The 13,070-nt window shown below is 34.8% G+C and overlaps 1 protein-coding gene across 1 annotated transcript; it reads left to right on the top strand.

Annotated features, from left to right (window-relative positions):
• LOC116146562 (light-mediated development protein DET1-like) lies at positions 1–3,636 on the top strand. Its single transcript, XM_031431985.1, has 8 exons — positions 1–171; positions 810–878; positions 1,061–1,117; positions 2,014–2,094; positions 2,185–2,355; positions 2,469–2,564; positions 2,963–3,062; positions 3,247–3,636. Exons 1-8 carry the CDS (start codon positions 1–3, stop codon positions 3,384–3,386), a joined length of 885 nt encoding a protein of 294 aa, XP_031287845.1. The 3' UTR covers positions 3,387–3,636.
• The last annotated feature ends 9,434 nt before the right edge of the window (positions 3,637–13,070 follow it).

The raw sequence follows: 13,070 nt of genomic DNA, 5'->3' as shown, positions 1-13,070 counted from the left end.
ATGACTACTTCTGACAGAAGTAGGTTACATCACCTGCCTGGGAATAACATTGAGAATGGTTCAAATCATGACCAGCCCAATCAAGATAATCCCTTTTTGAGTGGCATCAAACAGCGATTGCTTTCATTTATATTCCGAGGAATATGGAACGAAGAAACAGATCAAACAACGGTTGGTCATTTAACTTCTTACTTTATGTTATATATGGGGTCTTATTCTTATTTCATTGGAGTATGTATCAAGTAATTACTATATAAGGGAACAAGAAAATTTATTTGGCAAATCTCCTTCAGTTCTTTCCCCATGAATTCCCCAATACAACTTGGGATAGAGCATATGATATGACAAGCCCCTAAGTTCAACACCAAATATAATCTTTGCTTCTCCCATATGCTTTTTTCTTTCTTAAATAAGAAAAGGGAACTGTTTTTCTTGGTAAAGAGGAGGAAAAATAAATCAACAGAACAAAATCCTCCTTGTGTTTTTGGAGAAGTGATCTAGGTGGACTAATACACCTTCTATTAGTTCTGACATTTCACATGTATTTTTCTGTGGAGGGATTTGTGTGCTTTAGTGAGTACTTTATGCCGTATTTTGTTTTTCTCCTTGTGAACCTAGTCTGTCTTGAGATTTTTTTATAGATACCTTTTTATGGTATGTGAGGCTTTTAAGTTTACAGTAACTTTCATCTAATCTGACTTGTAGATTTTTAAGAAATTTTAAAACATTTTTATTTTAGTGAAACTATTAATCTAATAAGTTTTTTTTTTTTTTTTATATATATATATATATATATATTTTATGACCAGAGGATCCAATGCCTTAAGAAGAAATTCTACTTCCATTTTCAAGATTATGTTGACTTGATCATCTGGAAGGTATTGGTTAACTTCTTATTTTATCCTCATATTCATATTGGTATTTCTCCCTTTACGTGAAATTTGAATATCTCTTACATATCCCTTCTATGTTTTCCGTGGCGTAGTACTGTACAGGTTTTTTTGGGGATCATCTGCAGACATAAAAACTAACAAGTTATTCAATCACAACTATTGGGCAGGTACAGTTCCTGGACCGACATCACCTGCTAATCAAGTTTGGTAGTGTAGATGCAGGGGTGAGTCATTTACTCTTTCTAGCTATGTTATAAAACCACACCTATGTGATAAGTACTGAATAGATACATATGGGGACTACCAGAATCTAGTGGCTTGAGGGAATGAGCTTCCTCATTCAATGTACTTTATAAACTCCTACTGTGCCATATCCAGATTTCAACATGATATGGTTATATGATATATGCCTTTATTGGCAATTTCCTGCTGATTACCTTTCAAACTGCTTGATACTTTGTTTATAGTTATGGATTGTGGATTCATGTATTCTTCCTTTCAAATGTTTATTAAATAGGCTACATTCTGTTGAAATTCAGTCTAAACTGTTTTATTGTCATTCTCAATATGTTGTTCATGGAATCATTGGTTTATGTGTTCATGACCATATGCTACTAAAAAATACTCACTTTTACCTACGGTTTCAAGAAGAAAATATGCTGCCAAGATTTCTTACACGTATTTAGCCACGAGGGTGTGTGGAAAGGTACCCAATTCACTGATTGTTGAGATTTTATTTTGGATCTTTAATTTCAAGCTTGTACCTCTTCACAGATTATTTTCATTAACTTGAACCCTGAAAAATCCACATTTTTGTCAGTTTACTGAACCTAAAAAAGGGATTTTTTTTAACCCCCTTGTAAAATGTAAATACAGGGGTAATAAATCTTCATGGACTTCTCTCTTGTCTTAGTCTAATACCTGATAAATTCTTCTTATACAACATGGCAATTCTACAAGCTTTTAAGAAACATATGCCTAAACAAATGAGATGAAGTTTATTGTTGTGTGTTTATCTATAAACTCTTTTTTGTTCAGTGTTTTCAGCTGGATAATTTTTGTCCTCAATACCAGAGTGTTTTTTATGAATTATGTGGTGACTGACATTTGTGATATTTAGGTATCCCGAAATGCTGATCACCATACTGCATTTTTTGTTGTATATAATATGGAGACAACTGAGGTCATTGCATTTTATCAGGTATTTATTTTTAACTTGAGTTCAATTTCTTATACTATTAGTGAACCTCTTTGGTCTTCTGACATGCATATGATTTGCTACTTCCTGTAGAACTCAGCAGATGAGCTTTACTTCTTGTTTGAGCAGTTTTGTGATCATTTCCACGCAACAACTAGAAATTCATTGTATATGAACTTCATATCATCTCACTCAAACAACATTTATGCTCTTGAGCAACTAAGGTCCATGAAAAATAAAGCTGGTAGTTCTCCACAGGTTCAGGTTTCTCTATCTTTTTTAACTTATGCTTTCTTATTCTTTCTTTTTTTTTTTTTTTTTTTCCCCCCACTCTGTTTGCATCTTCTCTATCTGACAGTCTAAACAACTGATGACAGTTTGTGAAGAAGATGCTGGCTTCTTTGCCTTTTAGTTGTCAGTCACAGAGTCCTTCCCCCTATTTCGATCAATCTCTCTTTCGCTATGATGAGAAGGTTTGATTCCTTTTCTCTTATTTATGGTTCGTACTTTATGATAGTAGATCTTTTTCATACTTATGTTACCGACTATAACTGGTATACTAAATTTCTATTTGTAGTCGAGAACAGCAGTTTGAAAGTTATGTTAGCATAGGCTTATGGGAATGGGCCTGATTATTGTCTGTATCAATTTGAGATTTGCTTCTTTTTTTTGTCAGAAGCCTGTCTGTTTTGAAGATTGACTTGACCTGTATTGTCCCATCTGAAACGTGTTTTTAGGTTTTGGTTTGTGATGTTATGCAAATATTGGCTACAGCAATTGTGTCATTCTATTGCATTTTTCACACTATGAGCAACCATGCAATACTCAGATTTTGATGATTTATAACCATGCTTATGTCATGTTGTTGCAGCTGATTTCTGCAGCTGATCGGCACAGACAATCGACAGATCATCCCATTAAATTCATTTCCAGAAGGCAACCACAAACCCTCAAATTTAAGCTTAAGCCAGGTATATAACTCTACCTCACTGCAATGCAATTTAAACGAATTCAGAGCAATGCATTTTGCTTCATTTCATATCCTATCTTCTATTTACATCCTTTTATGAGTTCATGCTTGAATTTGCTCTACTTTAATTGGTTAGCTTGATTTTAGATTGAGTGTATGGTATTGACGTTCCTGTTTTTATTTAGGTCCTGAAGCCGGTACTATAGATAGTCGGACAAAAAGGATTTCTTCATTCCTATTCCATCCATTTTTGCCGCTTGCGCTCTCCATTCAGCATACTTTGTTCATGCAGCCATCAGTTATGAATATTCACTTCCGGAGATGAGTTTCTTTGTACCTGCCTTTACTCATTTTCCACTGCATCTGTACATTTGATATTTTATTAATTTTTGTACATCCATAATTATACTATTAGCTCTGTGTGTGGGAAGATCTTGTAACACTCGAATGAAGATAGGAAGAAGTCTTTGTATCTTTGGTTAGGCATTAGTTTCTTCGTTTCGCCCCATTTTTTGTCGACTTTAGCAGTATGTTTTATGCTTATCTATTGGAAATTTTATGTTTATTAGCTTAAATTTGGAATATGGAACAAAACAATGGGAAATTGTATTGAGATTTGTAATATGATACCTACATAGTATTAGTCAAGCGGTCAAGTTTATGGTTTGTTCTTACATCTGCATTATCAAAAGCCATTTTTTTCACTTCTTAGTTTGGTGGGAGCTCTAGTTTCGAACTTGAGTTTGCAAAATGTATTCAGGTTTCTAAATCTTTTTATTGCCAAAAAAAAAAAAAAAAAAACGCTTTTAAAATGATAACCAGGTGATTTAATAAGCACTGTTTTAAAATCCGAACCGGACTGGTCCAATTGGGACGAGGCAACCTCTTTAGTTCGGGTTACCATTTTTCACTATTCACAAAATCTCTAATTTGATTGCTGGCGAACAGAGGTTTATCAAGTATCGAGGTTAGAGGGTTTTTGTAGAGTAGAGGTTGGTAGTTCAACGGGTGGTGTTGATTGAATTTTGGACGTGGGAATAAGCCAGAATTTGGTCGGAAAATTCAACCCAATATGCGAGTCACAGTCGGGCTAGAAAAATCAACCCAATCGTGACAGTATATACGAGTCACAATTGGCAAATGAGGGGTTATCGAGTTCCGAGGTTAGAAAGGTTTTGTATGGTGGAGGACAGAGATTTAGGTGATGATGTCGGATTGAATTTTGGTTGTCATAATAACTCAAAATTAGGTCGGAAAAGTCAAAACCCAAACAGATTGTAGGGGTGTATTTGCTAGATTTTAAACCTGTAGGGATTGATTATTTTTTAGGGGTGTGTTTGCAAGATTTTAAACTTTTTTGGATCACAAGAAGTCGTTAGTTTAATCAGGTGAATTGGTCAACTTGGAACTCGATAGCCTTATGGGGTCTAGTTTTAAAACAATGTTAATAAGACAAGTGGTACATTTTAGGGTTTGGTACTCAAAGATCCAATGACTTATATTTATTCTTTTCACATGCGTGACACCAAGGTTTTGAAAATCGAACTAGGCCTTGACTTGGTCAAGGGTTTGGTTCTTGGGTTAATTGGTCTGATTGGTCGGATGGACAGGTGACATCAGCAACAAAAATATTTTTAAAAAATTCAAAATTAGTCCCTAAAATTTTAATATATTGAAAATATCTTTAAAAATTTTCGTTAGTTCCTAAAACTTTAAGATATTGCAAAAATGCCCTAAAAATTTGAATTAGTCCCTAAAATTTGAAATATTGAAAACACCCTTAAAAATTACAAGTTAGTCCCTATAGATTTGAAATCTAACAAAAACCCTCCTAAAACTTGAACCAGACCGGAGAGGCTGTCGATTCTCAATCAGACTGGTCCAGTCCGAATTTCAAAACACTAGGTAACACTCTAAATAGTCTAAAGTACCATCATGTTTGGGGGCTTTTAACTCAACCATCGAAGTGATTCAACAAGATGAGTAGGCGTGATCAGATCCAGGTACCTTAGATTTTTTGAAGGAACCAGAACCAACTTGTTCCTGAAATATGGAACCAAAACAATTAAATGATCCATATTAGTTTAAAAAATTATAAAAACACCCTTGAAAATTACAAATACGCCCCTATCTGTTTACAAAAATTCAAATACAGTCTACAATAAAAATAACAAATATTCCAACTTACCAAATGTTGTTCCCAAATTTAAAATTACATAACATTTTAAATATAAATAACATAACAACATCTCATTAACAATCTTTTGAAAATGTTGCCACATATAAGACTTGATAAGTGGCTTAGTAAATCCCCAAAGAGTTGATGTCACCTCTATACGAATATAAGGCATCTCGAAACTGTCATCGCTATTTAAAGACATTGTTCCTGTAAACATAGAAATGAAGATATTATGCACCATTAACTTTATGTGAAAGAGAAATTAAATCACAACACATTAACTTGCACAACTTCTAATTAGATATACATGTATAAAAAATGCAGTCCAAAACAAGAAAAGTCAGTCACACACACACATACATAGTCATTAATTTTCATTGCATCAATTTAAAACTATGTGAACTCATACACTTGATTTGATTTGTTGGTTAAGTAAGTAGGTGCAAATTTTCTAATTAAAGAAATAAAGGCATGTGACCCACCAATTACGACCAATTATTGTATTTATATCATGAAATTATAAAGGTTATAAATACCTTCTTATAATTTGGCTTAAGTTTATACGAATCTATATCCAATTTATATCTCGAATCCAACATAAGTGTTACAGTCAAAACTCCATGAATACTACTCCATAGAGTTGCATGATCAATGTTGTTCTAAGTTTACAAATCACTATGAAAATTAATTTGTTGTTAAATACTCACTACCCAAAAACATAAATTTGCGACGTTAATAAATAAATAATTATAATTTGAATGTATTCTTAAAATTCAATGACCCAAAAAATACAGTACAAACAAGAAATTAAATCATGGTTTTCCTAAACTTAGTCCAACCGTTTCTTTCTATTTTCAAGAAATCAAATCAATGTACAATATTCAAAGATAACAGGAAATAGAATACGAAAGTATAGTGAAATCTCTCTCTCACAAATTCACAATCATTAAGCCAACAAATCTAGCCAAGAAATCAAAAACTAAAAAAGAAATATAGAGCGAAAAGAATTCGTGGCATACCTGGTGAATTGCAAAGTAAAGTCTCGATAGAATTAGGGAGGAAGAACTGAGAACAAGACTTGCGACGCCCAATAACAAAGAGGCATCGGAGATTCGAATAACAGGAGAGAATGGCACTAGAGACCGACGAATGGGAGAGAATGGCACTGAAGATTGACAAACAGCAAGCTGTAGTCGACGGAGGGAATATACTTTCTAAAATTTTTCCTAAAATTATAAAATAACAAACCCTAAATCAGATTTCTTTTTTTATATGTACAATTACAACGCTCCCATATTTTAATGAAATTTTTGAGTCCCGGATCCACACCGGTTCCTAACAAGGTACCCAAACCTAGGTTCTGTTTTCGATTCGCAATTCCTACAATTTACGAACCGAACCAGAACCGGAATTGGGGAGGCTTGATTCTAATTCTTAAGAACCAAAACCTACCATGTTAGGATCGGCTTTGGTTCTACCCTAAATTTCAGCATACCCCTAGAGACGAGGGTACTTTTGGCATTGGCTAATTCAAATAGTGTCATAAAATACAACTTACTAGAGTAGGACTTTGTGAAATTATATTAAAATGAGTAAACAACATTTTCCCACCCACGGTTTGGCGAATTTGCAAAGTTCCCACCCCTGTGTCATAAATTGCAGATTCTCACCCTTAATTTAGCACCGTTACTTTTCTCTCAAAATAATCTTTACATCTCAAATTTCTCTCAAATAACCCCTAGGGATCCCGGTCAAGCTAAGAATCCAGACTGATTCTAGTGCCATTGGATCTCTCCGACACCACCATCAGCATCCCCTTATCCTCCTCATCAAAATCCCCAACTTTCCACCTGATTGCACCTCGGCGAGGTGCCAGAATTTGGCTGGAAATGTGCGACAAAATGCAAAAACCTAAGGGAGAGGCGGCAGCCATCGATGGCCAATTGCGGTTGGCGATGTTGGGGGTCTTGATGGGGGGGAAGCTGGTGATGCTATTGGTGGTGTTGGGGGCGGTTTCCAGTGCAAGACCTACCATAATTTGGATGAAACACTGATTGAAACTAAGAGTAGCGGCCGGTAATTGAGGGGGTTCAATCAAGCAGGGAGGTTAAGGGCTTTAATGTGGGGTTGAGGGGATCGTAATGGTGGTGTCGGGAGAGGTCGACTGCACCGAGAATAGGTCGAAATGGCCTGAAATTGTTTATGGGGTGAATTTGAAAATCAAGGGTTATTTTAAAATTTTTCGTTGGGGTGAATTTGAGAAGTGAAGGGTTATTTTGAAATGACCATTTTACCCTTTTAACTTTTAGATTAAACAGTTATCTAGTAATTTAAGGATATGAATTAACCAAAGGTGGGAACTTGCAGATTCACCAAACCTAGGGTGGGAAAATGTTGTTTACTCTATTAAAATTATGAAAATATCCTTCAAAAAAAATGAAAAATGTGTACACAAACAATAGTAATGTAAATTAGAACCATTAACATATTACATTTTATTGTTTTTATAATACATTTCTCATTATTCTTTACAATAGTATTTTCATAATTTCAATATAATGTCTAAGTCAATTAACGATATATTGAGTTAAAAGATCGAAATACGAGTACTTCAAATAAATATCCTTAATTGTTAATATAACGAAATCACGTGGACGAAAATATGATTTTTCAGTTTATGCTCTTACCTAATATATGAATATACCAAGAAAGACGTAGGATCTAATGAAGCTATTATGAAATATTTACTCATAGGTGGGGCAAGCTCTTCTATTCTGATTCATGGTTTCTCTTGGCTATATGGTTGATCCAGGGGAGAGATCCAGCTTCAAGAAATAGTAAATGATCTTATCAATACCTAAATGTATAACTCCCTAGGAATTTAAATTGCGCTTATATTCATCATTGTAGGAATTGGTTTCAAGCTTTCCTCAACCTCCTTCCAATACTTACACTTGATAGTTAAGTTACACAAAACATGAATCAAACCATTGAAATTCAAGAAGATGAGAATAGTTTACTCGAATAGAGTTTATTACAAAAATACTAACTTACATTTAATTGTTCTTATACCGTATACTGAAACCACGTGTTAGAAAAAGAATTCCCTATTTTATCCAATAATATACAAAACATGAATCACACACAAATTGACCTACACTTGATAGTTAGGTTACTTCATGCCCTAACTCAACCATTGAAGTGATTCAAGGAGATGAGAATAATTTATTCAATTAGAATTTATAAAAATATCGGTTTTATATTTAAATTTTAGTATACTAAAACCACATGAACGAAAATGAAATTCATTCTTCATCCAAGAATACACAAAACATGAAACATGCCCAAATTGACTTATACTTGATAATTATGGTATTTTATACGCTAATCAGACATTAAAGTGATTCAACAAGGCATAGAATAGTTCATTCAAACAGAGCCATAGAAATACTAACTTATATTTAATTATTCGTATACCGAAACCATGTGGACGAAAATGAATCCCTCTTTTATCCAATAACGCACAACACATGAATTATACACCCAATTTGAATTGGGGTATGCCTACATTATATGACAATGTACTATGGTTAAATGATTAATTTATGCAACCCGGTTTTTCGATGTGGTCCAAATTCTATTACAGTAAAACCTCTCTATAATCATAATGATGGGATTAACTAATTTTATTACTATAAGGAGGTTATAACTTAATGGAGGTGTAGTTACAAAAATTATAGTTTTGATTTCTTATTTTTTAATTCATGTTTTAGTAATACAGTATTAGGAGTAGTATTAAGATTTCAATTTAATGCTTCAATTGCCTACTTTTAAAATAGATAGAAGACTGTGTTTTGGAACCAGCAAAGATAAGTGTCATTGATGGAACTATAAATACAGTTAATGCATAGTCAATTGATGTGAAGCCACAAAGAATTGTCAATGGTTTTAAGCATTGCAAAATTAGGACCCCTGATTTCGATGAATTGCAAGTTACAAATGAAGTGGACGAGGAAAATAAAAGAGTCATTATAAAATTGAGTGATCAGATTTGACAAGAAAATAAAAGAGTCATTGCAAAATTAAGTGATTAGATTCGACAATTTCACTACACTAATCGAATGGATATTAATATCTTTCTCGATCATCTAAGTGAACAACAAATTGTGTATATTTTAATCAAAGAAGAAATCATTGGTATAGTTAGACAAGAAGATAGAGGAAATAATCCTAAAGATGATAGTAGGGAAATACAAAAAGTTTCATGCCATGGAGCTCTAAACATGCTTGAGAAGCTAAAAATATCTTGGTTTCAATAAGAAGATGTTCATGCTAGCAAGTTATTACGTTCTAGCAAGGTAAAAGATGTAGTAACAACTCTAAAATATAAATCATTGTTCTAAACAACTTTAGATAAATATTTTATTTTGTCTTAAATCTTTAATGTAATATAACATATATTTTTTGGTAATATACAGATAATTATTACTATGTAGAGGCAACTTTTCTTAAGACGGGAATTAAAAAAATTATAACTTATTACACTCTAGAGTTTATTCTTATTTATAACTATCCCAAATTGAGACTAGAATTTTTTATGACTATGTAAAGTTTATTCCTATATAGAGTATCACTATAGAGAGGTTTTATTTTATTTATGTCTACTGATGTCCCGCATAAAAAAGGATATGCTTTCATGTGGCCGAAATTAATTAATTTAACTTTTATATGATTAAGCCCTTAGTCATCTTTAGGGATATTCTAATCAACAATGCTATAGACACCGGTGTTTTTACACCGAAATTTTGTACCGGCTTACGTGTTTGGTGACTCAGATCATTCAACACGTTTTACGTTAATAATTTTTTTCTAATGAACGGCCGTCCATAACATATGGACGGCCGTCCATTTACCACGGACGGGCGTCCCGTCCATTGGTAAATGAAATAAAAAATATTAAAAAAAATTAGGGACGACCGTTCATAGGTTATGAACGGTCGTCCATACATATTGGACGGGCGTTCATATGTTAATGGACACCCGTCCCTTAATTTTGGACGAGCATCCGCAAATAAAGGACGCTCGTCCGTATAGAATGGACCCTTGTCCAGAATTTGGTTTACAAATAAAAACAAAAAATATATGGACGCCCGTCCATAAATTATGGATGGGTGTCCCTTAAGTATGGACGGCCGTCCATGAGGAATGGACGCCCGTCCATTAAGTATGGACGGGCGTCCATTAAATATGGACGGCCATCCATACTGAATTAACTCTTTTTTCTTTTGGGTGGGAACATGTCGTCAACTCTTTTTAACAGATCACTTCAAAGGAAAGCTGAAGTTACAGAGTGAGTTGAAAATGCCAGGCCTTACAATTGGAGATACCTGTCCCAACCTTGATGTCGAAACCACCCAAGGATAGATGAAGATCCATGACTACGTCGGCAATGGCTGGGTCCTTCTCTTCTCTCACCCCGGTTGGTTACCTTCAGTTTTGCTTTTAATATTGGTTTCATTTGGTGGTTTTAATATTGCTTTTACCTTCTTCTCTCACCCCATAAAAATTGCTGAGGAAGATAATAAACATCCCACACAATAGCATCAAAAGGCAAATACAGGATTAATAGACCAGTTACAACAACTGGCTGTCAAAGGATCAACCAAAAAACAAAAATCCCAACAACCCAAACAACAGCCATTTCCATACATTTCTTTTCCGCTTGATTTCCAAACCCACCATCATATCGACCAGGCAAGAGAATACAAGTTCTAAAATAGAGGTTAACAGGCAAAGGTCAGAGCCGTCTCAAGAACATTTGTGACCCTAAGCAAGAGTTACTTTAGGACCTTCTAATAATATAAGCATATATTAAAAAAATTATTTCAAATTTATTTTCTTGCCTTTTGAGATGCAAAATCACTAGGAGAAGTGGACAGCGATTGGCAGGCTAACGGGGTCAGATTGGTGGGGGGTTTTGGAGAGCAGAGGTTGGAGAAGCGATGGGTGGTGAAATAGGTAATTTTCAATGCCCGGATTGGCCACAAAAGGCTTAAGAAGTCGCAATCCAAAACATATCGGTGGCTGGTGATTGACGGAGTAAACAGATGAGGTATGATAGGGATTTTGGTGAGAGGGTTGGGGGGAGGAAAATGGTGATGGTGATGGTGATGGTGATGTCGGGGAAGGCCAATAACGTCGGGTACATGCTGAAAAGGCCGAAAAATGGTTGTCGTGTGTGGTGGAGTTGGGTTATGAGATTTGTAAAAAATCAGCCAAATCGAGGGCTATCAAAGTTGGAAAAACACTTAGGATATGATAAAGTGATGATTCCAGTCAATTTTGGTGAGAAAATTTATCGGAATCAGCTCCAAACGGCTGGCAACGAAAGAAGGGTGGAGATGATTTATGTAAATGTCGAATTTTGGGATGGAATTGAGGTAGAGTAATTTGAGACATGTAAATGACTATTTTAGTCTTTTATTGTTAAAAGGAATTCAATGTGTTAATTTAGGGGTGTAAATTAGAATATATAAAATTAGAGGTACAAACTTGTTATTTCGTCAAACTTTGAGTGAGAATATATGTAAAAAGTTTATAATAAATTTGGATCTTTTTTTTTTTCCTGGCTTGCATAAAAAATCATACACTATTTTTATTTTTTAATATATTAAAAAAAAACTATAAAAAATTTGGGCCTCTATTTTTGGGAGGCCCTAGTCAGGCGCCTCACCTGCCTACCCCTTAAGCCGGGCTTGGCAAAGGTGTAACCAGAACAGCCGTATTCCTGCTCGTCACGTCCAGCATTAACCAGAACAGCCGTATTCCTGCTCGTCACGTCCAGCACTAAGCATGCCACGTTCTCTGCATGCCCACTTCTCTGCATGCCCTCATTCCAGAGCTGACTCTGACTCCGTTCCTGCCTTCAGACTGGTATGACTTTGACTACCGAATCTTGGCCACCATGCCCACTTCTCTCCAATGCCTCCTTCCTTTCCCGAAAGCGCTTAAGAAGGAGTTGGCAGTTAAGAACCAAGGCAGTGAAATCGGGACAATCGGAAGAGAGTTTAGTTAGGAGTCCGAGTTCCATCCTATAAGTTGGATGAAGGGAGCAAAGGTAGTTCTCTTTGCCCTTAGTCTAGTCTTGGGTTCAATGAATAGGGAAATACAGACTGAAGCAGAGAAAGAACAGAATATTGGTCTGATGGTGAAGTACCCAGCAGAAGGTAAAGCTAGGAAAGACCACCACAAGAAGCTGAAAAAGGGAGAAACTTTTCCAATAGAGGATTCCTGATGAGTTCTCTGCAGATTTGTCCTTGGAGGATGATCTGATGGAGGAAGACTTGAAGGTTAGTGAGTCAAGCAGTCAGACCCAGGTTAAAGAAAATAAGCCAAAGTTTCAAGTTCAGTTAGGTAACTTAGCTGAGAAGGTGGATTGCTTTGGATGCTTTCTGTTTAAAGTAAGGACTATGCTCCATGGAAGGCCATGAAGAAGAAGAAGTGGAGTACGTCCAAATTGTTTTGTTTAAAAAAAAAAACAATAGAGGCCCGTCCAAAGTTTATGGACGGGCGTCCATCTTTATGGACGCCCGTCCATATTAACTAATTTTTGAAATTATTAAATATTTTGAAATTATAGACTTAGTAACAATAATCCCCCTTAGATATAATAAAATAATATATATATATATATATAGTTTAGTTAGTCGATAATAACTAAACTCGTTCATGAATTCATGAACTAATGAAGTAAGAAAGTTTTCTGCGTACTGTTGTTATACGGTAGAATTAAACGATTAAATTTTATTAAACATACGTAAATATAATGTA

Source organism: Pistacia vera, unplaced genomic scaffold, assembly GCF_008641045.1.
Source record: "Pistacia vera cultivar Batoury unplaced genomic scaffold, PisVer_v2 Contig479, whole genome shotgun sequence".
Lineage (NCBI taxonomy): Eukaryota > Viridiplantae > Streptophyta > Magnoliopsida > Sapindales > Anacardiaceae > Pistacia > Pistacia vera.
Note: the sequence above shows the minus strand (reverse complement) of the source record. Positions and strands in the feature narration are given on the sequence as shown.